The sequence below is a fragment of the Periophthalmus magnuspinnatus genome, chromosome 6, assembly GCF_009829125.3.
Source record: "Periophthalmus magnuspinnatus isolate fPerMag1 chromosome 6, fPerMag1.2.pri, whole genome shotgun sequence".
Taxonomy (NCBI): Eukaryota; Metazoa; Chordata; class Actinopteri; order Gobiiformes; family Gobiidae; genus Periophthalmus; species Periophthalmus magnuspinnatus.
Genome location: NC_047131.1, coordinates 16,003,354 through 16,028,573, shown reverse-complemented (window position 1 = coordinate 16,028,573; position 25,220 = coordinate 16,003,354). Strand labels below are relative to the sequence as shown.

General features: G+C 37.7%; 3 protein-coding genes across 3 annotated transcripts in view; all 3 read right to left on the bottom strand.

Moving 5' to 3' along the window:
• The window catches only part of cpt1b (carnitine palmitoyltransferase 1B (muscle)), a 74,076-nt gene that overhangs the window by 512 nt on the left and 48,344 nt on the right, over window positions 1-25,220 (bottom strand). The window contains exons 2-19 of the mRNA XM_033967650.2: window positions 9,873-9,908; window positions 8,453-8,605; window positions 7,065-7,204; window positions 6,484-6,655; window positions 5,712-5,813; window positions 5,259-5,396; window positions 5,104-5,181; window positions 4,911-5,018; window positions 4,680-4,764; window positions 3,954-4,149; window positions 3,295-3,480; window positions 2,537-2,642; window positions 2,348-2,464; window positions 1,774-1,938; window positions 1,202-1,336; window positions 446-598; window positions 261-374; window positions 79-171 (exon numbers count right to left, since the gene is read on the bottom strand). Of these exons, the coding sequence (XP_033823541.1) occupies window positions 79-171; window positions 261-374; window positions 446-598; window positions 1,202-1,336; window positions 1,774-1,938; window positions 2,348-2,464; window positions 2,537-2,642; window positions 3,295-3,480; window positions 3,954-4,149; window positions 4,680-4,764; window positions 4,911-5,018; window positions 5,104-5,181; window positions 5,259-5,396; window positions 5,712-5,813; window positions 6,484-6,655; window positions 7,065-7,204; window positions 8,453-8,593 (2,229 nt within the window). The 5' untranslated portion in view covers window positions 8,594-8,605; window positions 9,873-9,908. The remainder of the gene's footprint in view (window positions 1-78; window positions 172-260; window positions 375-445; window positions 599-1,201; window positions 1,337-1,773; window positions 1,939-2,347; window positions 2,465-2,536; window positions 2,643-3,294; window positions 3,481-3,953; window positions 4,150-4,679; window positions 4,765-4,910; window positions 5,019-5,103; window positions 5,182-5,258; window positions 5,397-5,711; window positions 5,814-6,483; window positions 6,656-7,064; window positions 7,205-8,452; window positions 8,606-9,872; window positions 9,909-25,220) is intronic.
• On the bottom strand, window positions 10,608-19,084 carry LOC117371822 (kelch repeat and BTB domain-containing protein 11). Its single transcript, XM_033967496.2, has 8 exons — window positions 18,627-19,084; window positions 17,600-17,788; window positions 16,256-16,440; window positions 14,126-14,477; window positions 13,148-13,293; window positions 12,020-12,174; window positions 11,793-11,950; window positions 10,608-10,805 (listed from the first exon to the last, which is right to left on the bottom strand). The coding sequence occupies exons 1-8, from the start codon at window positions 18,870-18,872 to the stop codon at window positions 10,623-10,625; spliced, it is 1,614 nt and encodes a 537-aa protein (XP_033823387.2). The 5' UTR covers window positions 18,873-19,084; the 3' UTR covers window positions 10,608-10,622.
• On the bottom strand, window positions 19,267-25,086 carry chkb (choline kinase beta). The gene is made up of 11 exons (XM_033968421.2): window positions 24,534-25,086; window positions 24,309-24,417; window positions 24,112-24,225; window positions 23,886-24,019; window positions 23,699-23,803; window positions 23,126-23,184; window positions 22,606-22,693; window positions 22,425-22,533; window positions 22,048-22,154; window positions 21,170-21,251; window positions 19,267-21,094 (listed from the first exon to the last, which is right to left on the bottom strand). The coding sequence occupies exons 1-11, from the start codon at window positions 25,004-25,006 to the stop codon at window positions 21,038-21,040; spliced, it is 1,437 nt and encodes a 478-aa protein (XP_033824312.1). The 5' UTR covers window positions 25,007-25,086; the 3' UTR covers window positions 19,267-21,037.

The window sequence follows — 25,220 nt, the reverse complement described above, 5'->3', positions numbered from 1 at the left end:
AAACAGAAAGTATATTTAGCTAAGCTAAGTAAAATATCTGTATATTTAATATCTTGAATATTTGTGTTTTTGACTTACTGTATCAGGGCAGGAGTGCTTGCAGGAGATGTGGAATGTGATTAGGTTTTCCCCAACAATGATGTAAGAAACGCCATAGCCATCGTCAGCCACCTAGAGGTCACATATGGCAATACAAATTGATCAAAAATGAGCAAAATAAAAAAAAATAAAAAAATCTAACTTATAACTACTGATCTTACGGGTCCAAATCCACCCCCAGCGCCCACATATTTGGGGAACTTATTGATATCCACCAAGTTAAGCTGCTGCTGAGGAGTTTGACTGGTGGACAACTTCCAAGGTTCAGACAGGACCTAGAAGACAGATGTAAATAATGTAAACAAAAATTAAATTAGGATTACCGATTGACTGTGGAGGGTCTAACCTGCTTGAGAAAAGGTGAGTTGACCCTGTAGTACTTGGACATGATGTAAAGACAGAAGAGGTGTCGGTCGATGCCTGCTCCAGTCATGGCCAAGCGGTACATGTTCTGATGTTTCTCTGCAGCCTTCTTAAACAGGGAGAGCTTCTGGGCTTTCTAGTTTAAAGATATAGATATAATCTGTAATCATTATATTTACTGTGGAGCCCAACAGTTTTCATTCACCTGAATTAATCAGTAAATTACCGTTATCGTAAAAAATATCGTTACATATCAGCCGGATTACAATAGGCCAAGAGCCGGATGTGACCCACGGGCCGCAAAATGCCCAAGTCTGCTACATGATAAGCTTGCCTTTTATCAATTTAAATCTTTATTTGCAAAATAAAAACAATAATTCTTAAAATATATATATATATATATATATATATATATATATATATATATATATATATATATATATATATATATATATATATATATATATATATATATATATTGGTACACTTGTGAGCGGGACAATAAATGGTTCATCGTCCCACTCCCCTCACTCAGCTGGTTCTGCAGGGAGCCAGTGAGGCTCCCTCCAGGACCTGCGATGGGCACTGCTGAATGCCACATTTTCCTAAATCAAATATGACATTTGAACTGAACTTCTTTATCATCTCTTCATATCTTTTCCAGCAGGTTCTGGTGACCAAGCCCTGGAAGGATCACTCTGACCCTTATAACTTTAGACCGGTACGTGTGTTTACTCACTTTTGCACTAGAGTCCTCCATGGCTCTGACAAAAGCCACTGCCTCAGAAGTGCAGGAGCGAACTGTCTCTGTGCGACCATCTCTGAACATGCGTGTCATTGAGGATTCATATGTGAGGCAAAACACCTTCTGGTCCTACAATACAATAGATTGAAATAATAGTGTTAAGGAGTCCCTATAGTAAATGTGTGAATGTATTTTAAAGGGGATGTATACAAAATTAACTTTTATGAACTTTTAACCATGTCATAACAGTGTTCCCTCATCATTAGCTCGCTCAAAAGTGCATGCTTGAATAATCTTGTATTGTTCAATTATTTAAAAAAATCTGACTCTGGGTCATATATATATATAAGTGTTGAGCCAAGTAGTCAGTATTTCAACAATAAAAACAAGTAAATGAAAATCTACAGTTTGCTATAGGGGCATGGAACTATGATGTTCTACAGTTTTGAACAGAAAGTCATTGGACAACCAACTATAAAATAATGATCTATGTCTGTTATAGTTATACACTACATATTTATGCAAAATGCTCAGAAAAAGCATAAAATGTCTCCTTTAAGTCTTACTCTGAACTGTGCGAGCTGTAGGGCCATCTGAATGAAGGCATCCGGGCTCGTCCTGCACTTCTTGATCAGGCCTTTCCCAAAATCATTAAACAGATATCCATAGAAGTCCACATCATTGGCTATCTGCTTGGCTAACAGGCAGGATGACTCGATGACCTTTTGGCACTAAGAGAGTTTGTTATTATGGGATGTGAATGTGGGCTCAGTGATTATGGGAAAATTATTATTTCTATTCTAATTTCTGATTTTTAAAACACATTTCTAACCAAATAAAGACTGAAATATGCTGGCTGAAGGCTTCTAAATAGAGAATATTTATATGAAAATTTTAAATTGTTTATTCTTTTTTGTCATTTTGATTCAGTAATTTCAGTATCTTTCTTATGAAAGGTAATTTTGTATGTCTCTGTACAGTCCAGATAACAATTAGAATGATCTAAGTATGACTATGATGCTATGATATTTTTTATAGGCGAATAGTCACTATTAGTCAATAAATCATTGCAGCCCTAGTGATGATTAGATTTGCAATTGGATTTGTAATTAATCGGGGCAGCCCTTGTACAAATCCTACCTCTGTTGGAAGGTCCCACTTTAAGCGAGTGGGGAAAGGAAGGCCCTTGTTCACGTCCCCTTTGCAGTGCCCCTCTTCAGTGTATCCAAGATGGAAGCAGTCTGTTGCAAGAACATACTAAAAAAACACAGCATTACAGCTCACTTGAACGGCAATCATGAATACTTTTGCACAAATTCGAGACATTACCTCCCACATGTGTCCGATGATAGGTGCATCAGCCCAGGAATGCTCAGTATTTATGCCCATTTTTCCATTTGGATATGAGATTAAGTTGAAGGATTTGTCAAACCACCTGGAAGAAAAGAGCAATTAAAAAAATTCTAAATGAACATCTGTGCTAAACTGAACAGGATATTATTGCGTGATAGAATTTGATCAGTTCTTTGCTCAGTTATTACAGAGATATTAAAGGTACACGTTGTAACTTTTCAGATGGAGGGTATGCTATGTGCTTGTCTCCATGAAGATGTTTTTGCTTTGCCGTCAATGTTCATCAACCATTAAACTAGTCTATCTCCAAGGAGAGAAGCAGGTGACAATGCCAACACTCCAAGTTTTAGGTCAGATCTGTGGAGAGGCAAGAATGCTCACACTAAAAATGAATGTTTTTTATGTTTTAAGTATTTTCTAGCAGTAAAAACACCTGTAATTGAATAAATGATTGTCAGGTAGATTTAAAGCTAGACCATCTGTAAGTTTATTAGATTGTCTGACCAGTAAATGAAAGGTGTAAAACCTGGTCTTCCTCTGTCAGGCCAAAACTGAGACAGTATCAAACAGTAGAAACATAGATAGCATCTAGAGGTGTAATGCGAGAATACAATGAGCAGTAAGAATTCTCCATTAGACATTAGATTAGAGTTAGAGGTTAGGGTGATCTGTTCTGGTGCTTAGCGGTCACAACATTAGAATTAGGGGTTAGGATGATCTGTTCCTGTTTTTACCGGTCATAACATTTCCCATGGAGCAGGGACTTGGCGTAGCTGTCCAGTGACCTGTCTTTTGAAGGGTCGTATCCCTGTGGCTCTTCATCCAGAGCCAGGAAGAAGGCAGCCGATTCTACCACATCCAGGGACTGTTTATTCACTCCAGCACTGAAATACTGGTGTCTCGCCTGCGCCCATGGAACTCTGCACAGAGAAAGTACATGTATTATGACTAAAATTGGTCATAGTTCCTTCAACCAACATGAAACCCTTATGTGGAATGTTTGGAGACTTTCTGACCCCATTTTGGATAAAATTGTCTTTCCCTGGCAGATGATTCCTTGTGGTTCTCATCCAAAACTATTTTTAAAAATACAATTCAATTCAATGCAATATAATTCAGTCTATAGTTTTCTTTATGCTGTGTAGAGTAAGAGGCTTTTCCTGAACTAGAAGAATCAAAAGTTAGGTACAGGCCCCTTTGAGGTGAATTTAAGAATTGAATTATATATTATATATATTTATAGTTTTTATGTCAGTGACAACTGAAATGTTATTGCTAATTGGGGGGAAATACCTTTATTTTAAAGCAAGAACAATAAAAAATGTCCTGCCCTTCATTTATAATTGGTGCTAATATGAATGAATGAATCCCTGTATGGAAATATATTAAGTACCTGTTTCCTGCTGTGAGTGCAGCCAGTTTAAGCTCTCCGGGCTGGGGTTTGGACGTGTCATTGAGAATCCTCTGAAACTGCATCTCCAGCTCACTGGGTAACAGGTGACGACCCCCGGTGTACAGCCACAGCTGAAAGAATCGTCCCTTGTGGTAGATGACAAGGTGCTTTCTATCATTTAGGTGCTGCACAATATCTACCAAAGACACAAGGGAAATGTGATCAATCTTCTTTTATATTTTAAGTTAAAATATTAAAGGTGCTGTACCTTTACTGTGATAAACAGAACTAGTTCATTTTAAGCAGTTTGAAGTGGTCCAAAGTTATCCCTCATTGGCCTGCTTGCGTTACGAATTATTACTGCTATGAGTTTATAAGCACTTTTCAAAACTCTCAGAGACAAGAGCAGAGTTTTGCCAGTCAAAAACTAGCATGCTAATGTGCACTTCCTAATCAAATAAAAATAAAATTTCAGTATGCGGCAGACTTATTTTGATTTCAAGAAGTGCTTATACAATATATCTGTACTGGGGAAAGACAAATTTATAGGAAAAAATCAGGCACAGGGCCTTTAAGTTACAGGTAAAAGAAGACTGGCAGAGGGTGCAAGGACTGTATAAAGAACACTGTGTATATATATATACAGTTTATGACTTAAACACGTGTGGATGTTTTTGATGAGGGAACTAAAAAGTCTGTTTAAAGATTTTCTAAAAGGTTGCTGACCTGTTTCAATGCCTGGCAATCGTGTGGTATTGAACATCCTCTCCATCTGAGTGGAACACATAGGGACAGTCCCCAAGGCCCTCAGCTGAAAAGAGACCACAGCAATTCACATAAGACTAAATTAAAGGGCTGCTTGATTTTTGAGGATATGACAGTTCTCAGTTGTAAAAATAAATAAATAAATAAATAAATAAAAAATGCAAGCACTTCATAATTCTATGCATTCATTACCGGTGCATGTTCTCCTCGCTCCAATTTGCGTCTGTACTGCAGCATTGCGTGAACCACATTACCCGCCCTGGCAGCTTGTCGATGTGTTGGCGTTACATACAAGAGGTCCTAGACATAAGCAGATTTCACTTGTCATTTATAGTACTAAATATACTAATATATAACCTAAAATAATCTTTGTATAATTATTTACCATCACATAGAAGTTACTGTTGACCATTATAGGGCTCCTGCTTCTGAGGTAGATGTACTCCTCCCACCAGTCACTTACCTAAACGCATTTCCAAAACAACATTAAATAAAAACAAATTTGTCATGAAACTTCACTTGACACTTGCTAATACTCACATAGTTATTTGACCACCAGGATTTTAGGATGAGAAATCTTTGGAGCTGGGTGGCCTGGGTATCTTTGAATTCATTGGCTAATATCTCCATCTGGTTGTACTGGTTATCGTCCAGCAGAGGGCGCACTGATTCAAGATACTGTAGGACAAACACTAAAGAGATTATGTAGTATGGACTCTTTCTAGCTGTTACACACCTGCTATTTACATAATTAGAACGGATTTTGATAAATAATTTAAAATTGTTATGTCACAGTAGGACAACTGCAATAATGTTAATAATGGCATGACAAAATATTAAACATATTTGGTATGCAGCAAAATCAAAATCGTAAAAGGTTTGATTAGAATAAATAAAACTAAATATCCAAAAAAGTCTTGAAAATATTGTCTGAGGCTAGTCTAATAAACTGAATAAATGATTGTAATGTATAACTAACTATCATGACCTCACCCTCCGAATAGTATCCTCCACACTGGGCACAGGCAGTCTGGGTAAAGAGGCCTGGAAGCTGTACAGAAGAGGACGGCGACCAGAGAACATTTTCACTAGGTTCTGTAAAAAAAACAAAAAAAAACACGCAATCATACAAAGACATGAGCGGTAAAGCATCTTGCTCAAGTACAATGAGTATACACAAGTGCTTTACGACTGTGTAACTGTCTCCCCAATATACAAGAAAAAGGATTACTACTGGTCAGTCCCTAATTTACAAGACTTTTTGTTTTCATTAAATTGTATTGTAACAGCAGTTATACAACACTATAACACTACTTTTATATTCTCCAACATTACTTTGGAAATAGTAAGCCACTCTACTCACTGTGTAAGTAAGTTCAGTAACAATTATACATTAAAATATTAGCTTTTTAAAGTCTGTATTTTTGTACTGTTTGTAATTACATTGATGTCAAACACAAATAAGATTTAATGTAAGGTATCCTTTATTTGTCCTTCAAGAGAGCTAAATTTCTTTTCTGCATTTGACCCATGCTTCAACCAAGTGCTTGGTCAGGATTACCATGGTTTGAAGATTTGACCTATTTTGCATGTTTTGGAATCGAGTGTCTGGAGGAAACTAATCACTATGCCGTGTTTCAGTACCTGAGCAGAAATTTTACTGAGTACTTTTAATCTTATTTGTATAATTTGTTGGTTGGCTTGCTGTTGTTTTGGGAGCTGTCTATAGATGTCCATGTATTTTTCCATAAGTGCGGTGACTTACGAGCCAGACTTTGGTGGAGGTTGTCATTCTTCCGTGCGACTCAAAGATCCAGCCGTGGTAGGACAACAGCACTTTGAGTGTGTATCTCAGAAGAACGATCAAGAAGAGCCATAAACCTGTGGCAAACAAGATGGCCCCCAGCACTGCTCTAGTCTGGACACTCATGTAATCCCTGTGTGCAGACCCCAGACCCCACCAGGTTAGTGTTAGTTCTAATAACCTTATGTATTGTAGTTGATACTTAAACACGTTGAGAGCAAGTAAAAAGGCTTTCCAAGTACCACAAAGACCAGGACTAAACCAGGTCTAAACCAGGTCTAAAAAAGAAATAAACAAGGACCTGAACGTATATCAATACACTATGTACGCTTAAAAAGAAAACTGTAAATAAGAAATTTGGCTCTATAAAGCTAAATGAACATAAGTACTAACAACTGCACAATTACTACTCCTACTACTAATGCTATTCCTACTACTAATATCACTGCTAGTACTATTACCATTACTATTACTATTACTTCATCTACTACTACCTACAACTACCATTATCATTACTACTATTACTATTACTGCGGTCTTACTTGAATGGGAGAGTATCTTTGATGGCGTTGATCATTCCCAGTGAAGGATCAATGTGAGTGTACAGAGAACTCATCATGAGGATCACAACTATGAGCCAGCTGGAGGGACTAGCCGGGTACACGCCAGCCAAAACACCATTCTGTCCAGAAAAAACAAAACAGGATGCAATGCTAGTGGTACATGTTACAATACTTCACATTTAAATGATATGGTTGACCTCCATGTTGTTTAACTACTTTATGATTTGCCTGTATAAATATGTTTATAGTATGTCTATAGTAAAATATCTGTATATATCTGACTTATCTCACTTCTGATACAAAAGCTGAATTCTGAGGTTCCTTCAAGCCTACTGCAGTTGGGCAAGACACTTTACCCACCCTGACTGAATGTACTGTATGTATGAGTAAATGGGTACCACTTTATAATAACTATTAGCCATAAAGACCAACTTATTGCTATAAAAGTGTAGTTAGTTAATAAAGTAAAGTTAATTAGTTTTATAGAAAAGTGCTATATAAGCTACGTACATGTGACCAATTACCATTTATTTTATTTAAAGTGTTAATGAAATATATAACGTTGCCTTTGTTTACATGCACCCAAAAATCTGATTATTATCTTATTTCTGGACATTTAAGATGATTTAAATGACTGCAAAATCTGTTGTGTTGTGTAATTAGAGGGATCATGATCAGAAAGAAATCAGATCATTTCACTGTTTATATGTCAATTATTATAACTCAAAAAAAATAGAAGTGGTTAAAAAAATGTAGAGTAGCATTACTTCAGAATAATATTACTCAAATAGATGTGCAAAGTCCAAGTCCATTACTAAAATAAGAGTTTGTGAAAAGTACTACTGAAGTAACATCTGATTTTAAGTTAATGTAATTTTAGAAGCAAAACATTAAACAATGTACAAAATCTGATATTTTCACACAGAAAAAAAAACAAAGAACTAAATCATATCTGAAACACAAATGTTCATGTCATCATAAAGCTTTTGTCAATTACTCACAGTGGGAAGATTAATCAAAAGTTTGACTCAAGTTTCAAGTAGGTGTAAAAGTATATTGCTAGAAAAGTACTCTGAAAAGTACAATTCCTTTCAAAATTACTCAAGTAAATGTAACTAGATAAATGTAACTGAGTACTACCCACCTCTGAGATTCACTGTTTACGGGCAATTTTAATAATACTATAAAAATCTGATTATAATTTGATTTTATGTATCCCCAGTCCCTTCAAGTTTTAGCATGTCATTGTAATATACTATAAAGCATCTTATTTTATCATCGTGAATGACTCGTCACTTTTAAGGACATAAGCCAAATAGTGAGAAGGAGAGATAACAGTCACATGCCGCCATGTTGTGTAATTCCACCTTAAACTTGATGGCACGTTTCTTCCACGCGGTGACCCCAGACAGGTAGATGTTTTTGATGACCTCTCGACTGAGTTTGATGTCTACTCCATCTGGACGCACAGTGAACTCAAAGCCCACCGCCTGATGGGCCTCAGCCATGGCTCTATTTCACTATAAACAACCCACAAAGAGACATATAAAATCATAATATATGGTTTAATTATCCCATTCAAGTCTCACAATTACAGTTGAAACCAGAAGTTTACATACACTATATAAAAAGACACATATGCTTTTCAAATGGGGCACAAATGGACAATGACCCAAAGTATACTGTCAAACTGGTAACAAAGGATAAAAAAGTCATTGTTTTGGAGTAGTCATTACAAAGCCCTGATCTCAATTCTTTTGAAAATGTATGGGCAGACCTGAAAAGCCATGTGCGAGCAAGGCGGCATTCAGACTTGGCTCAGTTACACCAGTTATGTCAGGAGGAACAGGCCAAAATTCCTGCTAAGGATATCCATAACATTTGACCCAGGTCATACAGTTTAAAGTCAATGGTACCAAATATTAATAAAATGTATGTAAACTTCAGACTTTGAAGAAAGTCATGAAAAATTGTCTTTCTCACCTTTTCTCATGATTCTGACATTTAGCAAATAGAAATGATTGTATGACTTTAGTCTGATTCCATGTCAGACAGTGAGGAAAAAAAGCATACGGGTATTTTTATATAGTGTATGTAAACGTCTGGTTTCAACTGTAAATGAAAACAGTTATGTGACATGTTTTAAACTGAATAGTGGGATTCCAAACATGGCATTGTGCTCAGAGCAGGTCATATAATACTTTTTCCATTGCTTGTCATCTGACTGTACATTCACTAAGTGGGACAAAGTTCATTGTCCAGATATAGCAGTGTGCCGGCAGAGCATGTGCGCAAACGTCAGAGCTCAGGCAAGCAAAATATAAACACAGAACAAGACCAGTTTTTACAAGCAAAACTTCCACTTTTTCCAACAGCAAACAAATAGAAGAATGTAAGGCTATGGTCAATATACATATTATTTTGATATTGCAATGTAAGAAATCTAACATTATTAAGCCAACTACATAGACAGTAACTCTTTGTTCCATTACAGTGTAGACATGAAGAAATTAAACAAATATTAGCCTAGTTTTAATATTTTGACAGCAATTCATTTTAGGAATTTTGGGTAAAATTTCAATCTGTCTGAACCTCACTACACAACATGTTTTGTACAATGTGGTTAATACCATGATTCCACCTTGCAATGAGATTAAGATCATCTAGAATATTGCATAATTTACCTTTCAGAACTGTCCACATTATCTTACAGTTCAACGTAATTCAAGCTTTCTTTTTTTTTAAAAAAAAACAAGCAGACTGACAGTAAAACAAAACATAATTTACCTTATGTCAAATCCTGTTTATTAGAAGCCCAGTAGTCGCACCCAGTTTGACTCCGCTGTCCTTGGAGTGGGTATATGCTTAGGCAGTGAGGTCAGAGATTTTGCCCCTCCCCTCTCCTCTTTCCCAAATGCATATTCTCCTTCACCCCTCACACACTTTTTTTTTTTTTTGCAATATGACACCAAACAGCAAAGCAAGCCAAGCCCCTATGTAGTATTCGCTTTCTGCTATGCAACACTATCCTTCCCTAACTGTGGAGGTGACGGCAAGACCCCTATAGTTTAAACCAGGTCAAAGTGCATTGTGTGAACTGTTTCACAGAAATGCCTTAAAGGAGCACTGTGTAACCTATCTGGTGTTCCAATGTCTCCATGGTGACAAGTAGGTGACCGCAACAGGCCACGTTAATAATCACATCTGTGGAAAGGCAACTCCACTCATAGTAAGAGGGTGTGTTTTCAAGATAACTTTGAACAAAAAAATAGATATGTTTAATTTTATACTGTGGAAGTGTCCACCACCTGTTTGTCTCCATGGAGATGTTATTGCTTTGCCTAGAATAATCCGTAGTAAGGCATTTGATTTCCTCTTTGATCTTTATTGAGACAAGCATTTGGCTAGTTACGGATCAGATCTGTGGAGAGGCAATGACGCTCCCAGTAATAATGCATGTTTTCAAGGTGTTCTTGAGCAATAAATATATGTTCATTGAATATAATAGTAATACCCCCTGTAGACAAACGGTTGGCGTTATAAGACCATATGGAAGGTAGATTCATAGAGGGTAGGTATAAGTAGTTGAGGGAGCGAGTATAAAGACAAAGTTTGGGCATCCAGCTTCATGACTGTATTATGTTCTATACTTGGGAGAAAGATGCAGTCACCAGACACTGTTCCCTGCCCGGCAAAAGCTACTTTGTCAGTCATCTGCACCTGTACAGAAAAACAGTAATAATGATTGTAGTTAATGTAAGTTAATGTAATTAATGTAGTTGAGAAAGGACAGAACATTAAATACTGCATTGCTTAGTGGAAATGCTATCAATTCCACAAGGCAAATAATAACGCTGTACCCACCTAGACACGTTGCACCTGTAACTGCCACAACTGTCCAAGAGATCGTCACCCACTAGATTTCTAAAGTCTGTGCTCAACAGTTTGAAATCACCACTCACTTGCATAGTTAACATGTCACTTCAGTCTGGAACATTCCATTTGAAAACTGCCTAGAACCAGGAAGTATGAGCACATAAGTTCTGTGCTCAGGTCTCTGCACTGGCTCCTGTGGCTCAGAGAATAGATTTTAAAGCAGCTCTGCTTGTGAACAAGTCTCTCCATGGCCTAGGTCCAAAGTACATCTTGTATATCAAAGTACATCAAGTGCCATATGAACTATATATTTAAATCCAGGCTCAAAACAGTTCTGTTCAACTGTGCATATGACTGAAAGGGTTTTATTCACCTCTTCTCTTTTAATGTTAATTTTATGATAATTATTTATGGTTTGATTTGTTGTATTTGTTGTAATGTTTTTAATGTTCTTCTTCTGTAACGTTCTTCTTCTGCAATGTTCTTATTCTGAAAAGCACTTTGAATTACTCTGTGCATGAATTGTGCTATACAAATAAACTTGCTTTGCCTTGACTTGCCATAAAATCTGGTATTTTCAAAAGACAAATATAAAGATTTGAAAAAGTAAATCATATCTGAATGTGCTGTGCAAGAAACATAAATGTTGAAATAATTTAATATTGTTAACATAAAGCTTTTGTCACATGTTGACTTATTCACAGTAGTTATTTTTATTATTTTATTTTTATTATTATATTAAAATAGTTGTTGTACTAGACATGTTAGTTAGGACATACTATTACTAGTGAGTCATAACTGGATTGACCTGGTTGTTGAATTGAGTCATACCTGCTCCCACTTCTGTGACTGCAGGCAAAATGATGTCACTATATTATGGGTGTTGTTTCCACCAATCACAATCAATTTTTCAGCAGCACCCAGGAAATAGAGAGTGGGCAAATCTGCATCTGCTCTGGTCAGTGTAGGTAGAATTTCACACCAGGAGTCTAATTAACAACAATACACATAAATCACTGTATGTACTTATACACATAAATGTTTGATGCAGATGTTACCTTGTCTGGTATCATACTGAAGGAGTAGTTTTTCTCCTGTTCTTTGGATGTTTCCCAGAACATAAAAACAGTGTGCACGACTGGCAGCCAGAGGCACATCATGGGACAGAGACACAGTGAACTGGAAGTCTGTGAGTGGCAGAGAGGAGACTAACCTGCAGAAGATTAGAATAAAAAAGATAAAATGTATAAATGTACTAAGATTCTGTCAGTAAAAGTGATGATTATATGAAGGTGATATTTGGAGGACTTTTCCCCCAAAAATATTAGATTTAGTTTTTAATTGAATTGGTAATTGCTGTGACAATGCAGCAAGATTTCCATCACTCTAAAACCCATGAATAATCTCCTAACCAGATGTTAACTGCTGCTGAACATACCTCTATTTATATCATCTATATTAATATTATTCATCTAAATATTTCAAAGGTACCTAATAACAAAATGTATATTTTAATTAGCAATGCATTGATCCGATACTGATATAGGATTAAAAAAAAAAAAAGAAAAAAGGACCTGAATCAGATATCAGCTTCTCGATATCAGTTCAGCCGATATCCTGGTTGGACATATACATTGATGTAATAAGAGTATTTACTGGTCATAATTGGCCCAGTTCATAATGTTTGAATTTTTACAAACGTTTACACATTTGTAATTGTTCTATAATTACGTCAGATATAAATAACAGCTACATAACACATTTGGATCAGTTTTGTCTTATTTTATTTTTGTTTAAAGGAAATAAATGCTGTTTTCAGTCTCTGCAGTGGTATCAGTAGATATCGGGTATCGGCTGCTACTTAAAGCTATAGAATCGAAATCGGTATTAGAACTGAAAAAGCTGGATCAGTGCATCACACATTTTAATGTACACCTAAATACAAACTTTTTTTTTTTAAAGCATAACAGCTTTTCTTGATCTAAGGCACATATATAAAGTAGTAATAATATAATAATATTTGATCAGATGTGTATAGTGCTTTTCTGACTGCTATTTTTGTTTGTATATAACATTTAGTATGTCTAATTTTTATACCAGTTGGGGGATTTAAACATGTTCACTCCTTGAAATAGTAATACAATAATGCACTAGAGACACATTATTTTCACCCTGCTCACACTAACCTCCATGTGTCCTTCCAGGGGTCATAGCGCTCCACAGCTGTGTAAAGAGCTGTGCTGGAGTCAGGGGTCACCAGTGAGTCCAAGTACCATCCTCCTACAGCGTAAATAAAGCCGGAGCAGGCCACCGCGCTGAAATGTCTGCGGCGCTGTGAACATCACAGGAAAACAGGCCTTATATCATGCAATAATCAAGGTTAAAGGTGCACTAAGTAGCTTTTCAGTTGGAGAGACCACCTGCTAACTCTACTATGAATGCTCCAAAGTGCAGAATGTATCTTATTTATTTCAATGTAAAAGAGCAGGTGACACAACTAGGCAAAGTTACTGGTTAGGGTTAGGGAGAGGCGACCCCTGTCACAGTAAGAATATATTTTTGAGCAATTAAAATACCTCAATGCATTAAACAAAAGATACAATGTAAAGATTAATTTAAAGCCATACTTGGGAATATTCTAGGCAGACCATAATACCTCCATAGGCAAGCAGGTATTTGACTCTACCAAGAAATTTACATACAGCACTATTAAACTACTTTTAAACACGTAAGCCAAGATAGCTGACATTGTATTTTAAAAATTGTTTATATGTATGGCTGAAATATACAACGCCCTAATTATTGCATACAAAATAAAGTTTCAAGAAATAGCTGGCAGTTTTGAGTAGTGTTAGTAATGTGATACTAAAATTTCAAACTTCATTTTGATACTAAGGAAAAGACTTGATACTCAATATCGACACCATGATGATAATAATAATATATATATATATATTTTTTTTTTAATTCACCAAAAGTAAAAAAAAAACATGTTTTCAAGTTGCCAAGAGCAAATAATTTGAATGCCAAAGTAAGGGAGGGAACAATGTATTATACAAGATTATCATGTACTCAGAACTTTCTGTACTAGAAAATATCACAATAGCAAGAGTTAATATTGAGTCCTTGAAGTTGGTTATTCAACAGGCCTACTATATACGAACCTTTATCAGTGGCGCTGTAGTGGCCCATGTGTTAGTGAATGGGTTGTATCTAAAAGAAGACATCTTGAAGTCCCAGCCTCTCTTGGCGCGCTGCCGGTATCCTCCTATGATGTACAGGTAGTTGTGTAGGACCACTGTAGTGAAGCACCACTTATCAGCTCTGAAGGGGAGCTCTGTTAGCGGTCTCCACTCCCCAGTCTCCTCGGGCCCCTCCAGAATAAAGACATACCGGGCCTGTTCTGTCTGCGGATCATCCCATGTGGTGAGGTTTTCCTTTCTGAGGCAACATAAGTGTAGGGTGCCATCAGTCCTCAGGTGGAGGAGTTCGTCTTTTTCTTCATCATAAAGGCTCCTACAAGACAATTTAGGTAAGAATGAACAATGTACAATGTGAACAATGAAAACTAGAGAAATCACTGCCAGGGTAACATGTAGTACTCAAGGCAAGGCAAGTGTTTTTGTACAGTATAACACAATCCATACACAAAGTAATCTACAGTGCTTTACAGAATAATAACACAATACAAAATCACAATACAACAAATCAAAACATAAATAATCGTTATAAATTAACATTAAATGAGAAGAGTGCATAAAAAAACCCTTTCAGTCATATGCACAGCTAAACAGAACTGTTTGGGATCTGGATTCAAACATTGTCAAAGTAGAGATCTGTCTCACATATTCCCCATGGTCCTGGTTTAGTCCAAATGTTGATTGATTTGGTTGATTTGATGTGGCTGTTAAAGTTCAAGTCTCAGTCCATTATTACCCCTAGATTTCTAGTCTGATTTGAAGGTTTTAGAATGGAGGTGACTGCTGATACTTGGTATACATGGCAGAGTTTCAAGGCGAAAGCCACTGCTGACAAAAAGACCACAAAGGGTAGTCTCATTTTTGCCAAAAAAAACCCCAAAAACATCTTGATGATCCCCAAAGCTTTTGGGAAAATATTCTGTGGACTGATGAAACAAAAGTTGAACTTTTTGGAAGGAGTGCATCTTGTTACATCTGGCGTAAAATGTAAAACAGCATTTGATAAAAAGAACATCATGCCAACAGTGAAACATGGTGGTGGTAGTGTCATGGTACCCCTGGTCTCTACCAACAAATCCTGAAGGAGAATGTCCGGCCATCAGTTTGTGACCTCAAACTGAAGCACACTTGGGTTCTGCAACAGGGAAATGATTCAAAGCACTCCAGCAAGTCCACTTCTGAATGACTTAAAAAAAAAAAAAAAAAAAGAGGGTTTTTGCGTGGCCTCGTCAAAGTCCAGACCTGAACCCAATAGAGATGCTGTGGCATGACCTCAAAACGCGGTTCATGCTCGGAAACCCTCCAATGTGGCTGCAACAACTCTGCAAAGAAGAGTGGGCCAAAATTCCTCCACAGCGATGTGAAAGACTCATTGCCAGTTATCCCCAACGCTTGACTGCAGTTGTTGCTGCTAAGAGTGGTTCAACCAGTTATTAGGTTTAGGGGGAAATTACTTTTTCACATGGACCATGTAGGTTCAGATGGCTTTTTTCCCTTAATAAATAAAATCGGCACTTAAAACTGCATTTTGTGTTTACTTGTGAGTTATCTTTGTCTAATATTTAAGTTTCCTTGATCTGAAATCGCTAAAAGTGACAAAGGTGCAGAAAAAGTACGAAATCGGTAAGGGGGAAATACTTTTTCACAGCACTGTAATGATGGTAGGACACATTATTGCTGCATACTAACTGGCCTAACGGCAGCATGTAAAGTTTTAACAACAGGTCCCAGAAAAAGTAGGTTTGGGTTAATAAGTCCCAAGAACTGAGACTCAAAACCCAGGAGAGACTCATCAACCAAAAAAACAAGCTAGCTAGCATTAGCATTTACAGTTTGTCAGTTTGTCACTCTCACCTTTTGTGTTGAACATCAAACATCTGAATGGGACCATGAATGCCCATATTGATCACAGGCTCCTGTGTTATTTACATCCATTTTGTATTAGATAAGATAGTTTTCAGGGTATCTTAAAGCTTTTTGATAATGTGTGCATTGTGTCACCATGGAAACTGCTGAACATTGGGTCACAAACATACAAGCGGAACACCCCCAGCATGATGTTACTGAAGTTACTGAAGTATTAGCTGAGTGTACCTGACGATGTGGGTTAGCTCCAGCAAGTTGTTCCTCAGGTACTTAAAGAGGGCCTGCCGCAGCTCTGGACAGCAGGTCTCTCTCTCCATCCTCAGGTAGGATGCACAGTTGTGTGGGCTCAGTTCAGACTCCAACTCCAACAGGCACTTTGAGAGGAAAGCCTCAGCCACAAGATAGCTACAAACCTTTATGAAGACAAATATGTGAGTGGTATACTGTGGTATTTGCTTTATATGGACGGTTAAGTGTCTTTTTTTGCTCACTACTTTGTTGCTATGACAGTTCAAATGCCACACATTTCTACTCTGCCTCTTTCTGTTTTAAACATTACTGGTAATAAACCGCTTTTTCATTTCTGAAGAAGCGGCTTGGATGAGCAGTGAAACGTTTTCACTCTTACAACTTTTTGTCCAGTTGACAGATTTAACTTTAACTATGGATTAGACCTGGATGACTGAGGGATTACACAGACTTTTAACTCACAACAGTCAAGACTGTGATGTTGAATAACAGAACCAGTTTCCAAAGTTACTGTGAAAAGGTTATTTCACTTTTGTTTATTTGTACTGGCAGAGAAGATTTAAGTTTGTACCAGTTCTGTTTAATGTGGACAAGCCCAGTAATTATAGAGATATTAACTATAAACTAGGTCAACAGATCTGCAATCAACAGTTAAACAGCACATTACACAATGGACTTTAATTCTGCTCACCAGCTGACTTTTAAACTGTTGGGTCCCTAAAACATGATGTCAGGTGAGTGCAACGTGTAGTTTCAGGTGACAAATCTCTAGTTGTAGGTGTATTTAATTCTTGACATAAAAATGAGTTAACTTTGGATACCCTATCTAGTTAAACCATCTTTATGCACTATTATGAATGAATAATTAACTATGAAAGAAAAAGGATTAACTTCATTACAGCGAGCCACTAAAGGTGTACTATGTAACTTATGGGGTGGAAGGTTTGCCACCTGATTATCCTCATAGAAACGTATATCATTAAACATGTCTCTCTTGCATTTTTACAATTACGTGTTCAGTGCTCAAAAATTCCTCGAAAAGCATGCATTCTTGCTATAGCAGGCATGTCTCTCCACAGATCTGACCTGTTAGTTGCTCTGGTTCACCTGCTCATCCAGAGTTAAATTGATTTAACTCTGTAGAGACGCTCCACCAGAATAGGCCCTCCACCAGAAAAATTGCATAGTGCATATTATACCTCAGTCATGTCATTTTGAACATGGCACCTGTCAACTTCCCCAAACCTGCGTAACCGTGCTGACCTTTCTGCAAAAGCCTTAGAGGGTATCACAGACAGGCACTGACTGGTGAAGTGAGCATACCTGGATGTGTGAGGCCAGTTCCTCTGGTGGGACTGAAAACCGGCTGTAAAATGAAAACTCCAAAAGATTGTGGAAAATAAAGGATGGCACATGCTCCAAATAGATGATGTTCTCTGTAGTTTCTCTCATTCTGGACTGGGACAAGGCTCGGAAGTACTCACTGCAAGCTGCCAGTCTTTGGAGGTCCACCTGAGGGAATAATACAAATGTCATGTTTTTACAGTCCTTGTCCAGTTAGAATCAGTGCTTGACCACACTTTTTAATTAGTAATAAGTGTAAAGTGGTCATTATTGTAATATTTAGTCCATGTTTGGCAAATAAATAATACCAGAGTGATTTTAAAGGTGTACTATGCAACTTTTCTAGTAGAGGGATGCCTGCTATTTGGTTTTCTTCATGGAGATGTCATTGCTTTATCAGGAATATTTCACAGTATGGTATTTAAAGTTAAGGTACACTTTATTGTCCCTGTAGGGAGATTTGTCCTCTGCATTTGACCCATCCTTCAATACTGCTGGGGCACCTCATCAGGAGCAATGAGCATCGCAGTGCAGTGCTCAGGGACCCATCTCCGTGATCTTGTTCAGGGGCTTGATCAGGACTATCTTAAGTAATGGGAGAAACAGGAGTCACTGGAAGAAACCCACTCAGACAGAAACTTTGCATTCAATTATTTTATTATCAAAAATATATTGAAAAACAAGCTTTGTCTCTGTGAGCAGGCTTGGCCAACATTTAGCCTGGTGATGCTGCTTGCTTGTCTTGCCATTGAGGTAGCTAAGATTAATGTCATTCAGTGAAACATCCAACTCAAAGCATCAGCATCTCCATGGAGACAAGCATGTTACACAGTCCTCCATTAAATGTCAAGGTGATGATATTATATTAGCTTGTATTTGGTTCTCACTTGGCTCAGATTTTATTAGGCTAGTCGATATCTGTGTAAAATACACTTTTAATAATATTTTATTTCCTATCTGCAAAGAATATTATCCCAACAATACCACTGGTTATGTGTGTACTTACAGTGAACGCATGTGTGCTAGTCTGGACAGTGATGGCTTCATCCCCGTTTCCATGGCGATATGTTCGTAGCTCCTCATTGGTCCTCCACTCCTCCGGGTTCCCATGACCATGTAAAGCATTTCCTGCCTCAGTAGATGCTTTCCAATCACTTAGTGCTATTAAAACTTCCCAGATTCTTGTGAATGCAAGTCTCAATAACATTATCCAATGTATGAATATGCTAAAACAAAATCTAATACCTTTCATTTCTAAAATTTTAAAGTATCCGTCCAATCTTAGCTCCTTACTTATATGCAAGACTCTCTTACAAATTCAACATAGCTAGCAAGTATATGCATTGTACTGTTAGCATACTCTTTTAGTTAAATAATTAGCTAATCATTTTGAGTACAGATGACTACAGAACAATTGCCTGCAAAACTTAAAAACATAGCACCATGCAGTCTAATGCAACAAGCTACATAATTCCTGTTTTTTTGCTTGATTCTACATTGCCCTTCAATTTCTTGGCAGTGTTGTGGTCTCTGGAGCTGCTATTTTGGGCTAGGGAGGTGGAGCTAAAAACTTGCCCTCTGCATTGCATCACCTAGGGGCACTCCATGCTAACTGCAACTACAAGAGCAGAAAAAACAGCATCAAATCATGGTTGAGCTTTTTAATGTAGTGCAAGGTTAAATGAAACAGAACTTAGATGTTACAAATGACTGCATAGCCTACAGATAGATTCAGTCTAACAACACTGATGAGAAAAACCAAGAAACTTGGTGCATTCATTAAAATACTTAAACGACGTACATTCATTATATTTTAGAAATCTATAACTTCAGAACGCAAACTCAACATGATTCGGTAACAAACTAGACAAATTAATGTTTACAAAACACATATTAGAAAAGGTATAAGGTAGTTTCACATTTAAAACAATACAGAAAAAAAGAAGAATCACATTATATTCATCCTGATAAAATTATTTTGTACCACACATATGTCTGTTACTTAAAGGGTCCATATTTCTGATCTATGTCATATTGTTTCCACATCAAAAGCATACCTGGCATTGTGTTTAGTTTCATTCAAACAAACACTGCGTATTTATACTGAGTTCTTCTCTCAAACATGATGTTGTGAGGTCATACAGGAAGTGCTCCACTTTTAAACTCCTTGCACCTTCACTAAAATCATTTAGATGTCAACCCTTGGAACTGCCAATCTCTAATAAACAAAAGGTAAAAGGAGCTGTTAACTTTAAAATTATCCTTTCAAGAAATTACAACATGGATCAGAACATTCTGAGCTTTTGAGATGTTGACAGAGTAATGTGTGAACATGTGTGAATGAAACAGAACACAACTCCAGGTATGTTTTTGAGGAGGTAACAACATTAACATTTCTAAAACCTCACAAGATTACCATTTGCATGGTATGGGACCTTTAATTTAAAGTACAGATATGGGCACAAAAGCATACTCAAGTAAATTATAATATGTGATACTTTTTCAAGTAAAAGTATTGAAGTACATGTAAAAGTACATGCAAAAGACAGATTACTTTAATAACCATTATAGCATTATATTGATAAATAACTGTCTTGATTTTTTCGTTGGCGACTGAATCAATTTTTCTGTTTCTGTTTCTATACAAATTTAATTGTGTATTTTTGCTTGCTCAAAGGCAGGACTTGACCTAAAATACTTTAGTCAGGGAGTTACCATGAATGTGCTAAAACACCCCCTGAAATCATATGCCAAGTACTTTTAACTTTTCAGTCCTGTTCAAAAACATAGTGAAGTACAAAGTACCTGCTCTCAGATGTAATACAGTAAAAGTAAAAAGTATCCACTGTAAAAATTTACCAAAGTTAAATACAGATACCAGATACTTTTACCTTTGTACTTTGTTACTGTCCACCACTGTTTATTCATGATTCTAGCTGCTTCATTTAGGAATTAAAATTGATTTAAAAAAAAAAAAAATGGATTGGACACAATACTAGATAGAAGTAGCCCTTTCTCTGACTCAGTCATAGTTTCCATGGATTTTTAGCAGAGTGACAACTACAACACACATTCAGAAGCTCCTACAGTCATTGTGTAAGTGCTAAACAGTGATTTGAAATTATTGTACAGCTACAGAGTAACTGAGGTTAAACAATTCATTGGACCACTGAATGAACTAGTCACTTAAAGGAATACAAAAGTAAAAGTAATACTAAATACAGATAAAGACAGATTGTTACGTGCACATTCATTCAGCTGCTAGGGTCCAAATAGTATTTCACAAAATGGAGACCATCCAGTGCACTAATGGTCAGAGGCAATTGGAATGTGCTTCTGATCTGTGCTCACAGGATCCTCTCCCACTGTGCTGAGCTCTAAGGACTATGTCACAGGTGTGGAGTACAAACACTAGCTTTACGCAAAGAGCTTCTTCTGTTTGAAATAGGCATCAAAACGGCACTGTGCATAGTCCTGAGAAATCAAGTTAAGTCCAGTTATTCAGTTGATTTAAGTGTGAAATACATGCATTCCTATATAAATACTTACCATGTATCCAAATTCAATCTTTGATATTTTTGCCTGAATGATGGACCAGAGCCCCCACAGGAAGTGAGAGGCTAAAGCATATCTGCACATCCAAATGCAACCGTTAACTACATTCATCATTCTATACCACATCCAGAAACTGCAGTTAATACAGGTAGGCTTAAATAAATGTTTAAATAGGGGGTATTGCACTTCTAAGGGGTATTAATTGCTAACACATGAAATATTTAGATCGGCCGCAAGTCACTTGCCCTTCACAGTGCTACACAATCAGTGTGCATTCCACTAATGGAACTACTGCACATCCCATCAGGTTTATGAAGTTGTAGAGTATTATTTTGCATCCTGCTTTTGAATGTTGATGATGTAGGCTTGTGGGCAGAGCCTTTGACAGAAGTTCCACACATTTCCACTGTGTTTTTCAGTCATCTTTGTGTCTCAGTCAAAGGACTCAGTGTTAACTATAAGAAGCCTTCGAATTGTGCCTGAGAGTGCGCTAGATTACTCAAACATGCATGGATGACATAAAAATGGGGCGACAGTGGCTCAGTGGTTAGAGTGTTGGTCCCCCAACCCAAAGGTCGGAGGATCGAGTCCCGCTCGGACCAAGTTCTGTCGTTGGTGGAAGCAGCCTTGCTTCTGTCAGTCTGCCCCAGGGCAGCTGTGGCTACAATAGTAGCTTACCATCACCAAGTGTGGAAATGAATGAATAATGACTATAGTGTAGCGCTTTGACAAGCCTGTAAAGCGCATTACAAGTGTAAGCCAAGAAAAATGCATTTTTTCTAAGGAAACATTATAACATGAGCCCCAAAAAGCATAATACTCCCTCTTTAAGAATGTGCTTTATGTTTGAAATAAAAATTCACACAAATTACCTGTTAGCCTCAATAATCATGTTCTCTTCCACCTGAGTTCGATGCATTTTCATGTCGAGAGTCAAGAGTCTCTCTTGTTCTGCCAAATAACTCCTGATGAAATGAAGCTATGGAGGACAAAATATTTGCTGTATTAACCACCAGATGGCAGTGTAAAGCTACAGGGTAATGTCGTAAGAATGAGTGAGTGACTGAACTCCTCACATGTGCCCCATTCTAATTCTGTTTCCTTGCCTCCTTGACACCTAAATTTCTGTGCAGTCAATCATATTTACTGGGAGCAGAAAGCCATTGGAAATAACCTGGCTCTGTGCACAGACACAGCAAACAGAATTGAGCAATAGTCTCAGTTCATAACCTGTTATGGCTAATCTCACCTGCTGATCTCTGGTTGGGTAATTCTCTGGTGAGGCTTTGTAGAAAGGCCATTGGTTGTAGGTATAATCGTACATCCATTCACAGAAGTGGTTCCCAAAATCAAACCCTCTGAAAAAGTGTCATGAATGATAAGCCTATTATACATAGCAATAATAGGGTATAAGTTATGGCATCCAATACCTGTAGTTATAACTGCTGTATTCAAAGTCTATCAACATGAGTCGTTCATTTGAGGATTGGTCCTTATCTTCAAGAATCAAAATGTTTCCTGAAACAAGACAAGACTGTCAACTCAAATATTTTATATGACACCAGTTGAAAGTTTGGACATACCTTCTCATTCAATGTGTTTTTTTCCTTTATGTTTACTACTTGCATAATTAGATGTAATTGTAATTACCATTAGATACAAATTAGAGACATCAGCTATATAAAGCAAGATGTATGGAATTATGTAGCAAAGACTGTTTTTAGTAAGATTTGATTCCTCACAGTAGCCACTCTTTGCTTTCTCTGAATGAGCTTCATGAAGTCACCTGAAATTGTTTTCACCTCACAGGTGTGACAGGCAGTGATCCAAACATAAAACCTGTTTTGAGTTATTTCACACTTTACTAGATTCCATATGGGTCCATTCATAGTTTTGTTAGTTTTACAACAGCAGATTCATAGATAAACAAGGCCTTGCAAAGCAACTTACCTTCCTGCACATCATTATGACAGAACACCACAGGGGAGGGAGTCGCAGCCAGTAAAGCACTGTGGGTGGAAAAAAATTTAAAACCATGTTATTAACATTGTTTATGAACATTTATTGTGTTTCTGCCATGATGTTAGACATAATAATGATTAACAAAGAGGAGCTATCAAAATAATTTGAACTTGAAGATAAAAACCATGACATAAGATATCGTTGGAATGTTGTACTAGATATCCCCGGTGTCTACAGATAACAAGGCCAATAAATACAGGCTGATTTTGCTGGCTGTCAATAGAAGTCTGAAGGACCAGGGGAGAATAGGGCAAAGGTCACCAGAGTGAAAATACTGTATATTGTAAATTTCTGGAATTACAAACTGAAATCCATTCACTGTGAGGTTTTAACATAATACTCCTATAATTTACTCCTATTGTTGAAATGTTGGCTATGATAGGGTGCCAAGTAAGGACCTGATAATGGTCTAATAACAAGTTGTTATTCAGTCAAAAGCACCTGTTGTGGAATGTTTGAAAATTCCTGGAAAATGAAATCTGTACTAGAATCTCAACTCACCGAAGCCTCTTCAGTTCACCAGGCAGGTCCAGCTTCATCAGCTTCTTGTATTTTTTTACATGTGCTTCTCGGTTAAATTTAAGTTTTATCACTTGATCCATGTATCTGAAAAGAAAGGATATATTGACAAGGACATTTGTGAAAATAGTTCAATTAATAATTAAGGTCCAAATGTGAGGTTTCTTACTTGTCAATGGTCCCAAATAGCCACTTGGGCTCTTTGTTGAAAGGCATGGCCATATTATGGAAACGTGCTACTTTAGTAGCAATCTCAGCCGAGATAGATGGTTCAGAGAGTTGATCAGTGTGCATTCGAGTGTTCTGATATGAAAATATAAATAGTAAATTATAGTATTCTGGTAAGAAGTCAGTATCTCAGTGCTCTTTCACACTAAATACAGAAAGCCTCATACCGGGAGGTACTGCTCTAACCGTCCATCTGGAAATATGCCATAAAGTTTTGGCCCAAGAGTTCTTTCTGCCAGTATGGCAAACATGACACTTTCCAACACCAGAGAGTCCACACCCTGGAAACAAACGCACAGGAGAAGCATGATGTTACATGTTCATAATGACAACATGGTTACCATGGATGTCCCCCTAGACAGACCTGTAAGATGGCACCATAGACTCGGAGCAGCACCTGCCTGGGTTCCTCTCCCTCCACACGCACATGGTCAGGTAAAGAGCACAGGTAGAGCAGGTTACTCAGCCCACCGCTGGAAATAAATCAGCAGTAAGCATAAAACTGCTTTTGGATTAGCCTAGGAGTATGTTAGAGTGCCACTAACCCTGTACTCTCAATGCGCAGTTAAGTCCTGGAAACATAATTTACCTGACGATGCTGATATGAAAATCCTCTTCTTGTATGGTCTTCCAGGACCCGGACAGAAAGTCCCTGCACCACGCGTACGCCCTGCCCTTGGTTTCCCGGTCCACCTCCTCAGTTCTTCCATCCCGAAAAGACTCTGCCTCGGAGTCTTCATCGCCCACCTGGGGGCTGGGTGTCCGCAGTCTGTGGGCCGCTACATCCAGCGTGCTCCCCTCTAGTTTCCTCTCCACGGATGGGTCAGTGTTGTCTGTTTTTATGCACCTAAAATCCACTGCGCCTGGTCCAGTTACGCCTCTGTTGCCGCTCATATTGCCTGACTGTATCATGAGTTTCCTAGCGAACAGTAAAGGGAGCCCCACCGAGAGCCCGATGTGAACTGTCCGTGTGGAGCGGCAGCTGGAGCTCGCTGACAAGCGCACAACGCCGGTAAAGCTACTTAAGCGTAAGAGCCAAACATAGGACAGTGCGCACCGCATGGGAGGAGGCTGCCAGCGACTATCAACGTATCGGATTCAGAATACGTTTTACCTCTACCCCCCAAAGCCACAGACCAACGCCAGTGGGTGAGGATTAGTAAAAAACCAGGAAATAAACAACCTGGCGGACCAAGCGTCCAATGAGAGCGCGCCCTGTGCGCACGCACTGCCTACGTCAGCTAAAAGGGTTTGTGGGAAATGACGTTTGCATATT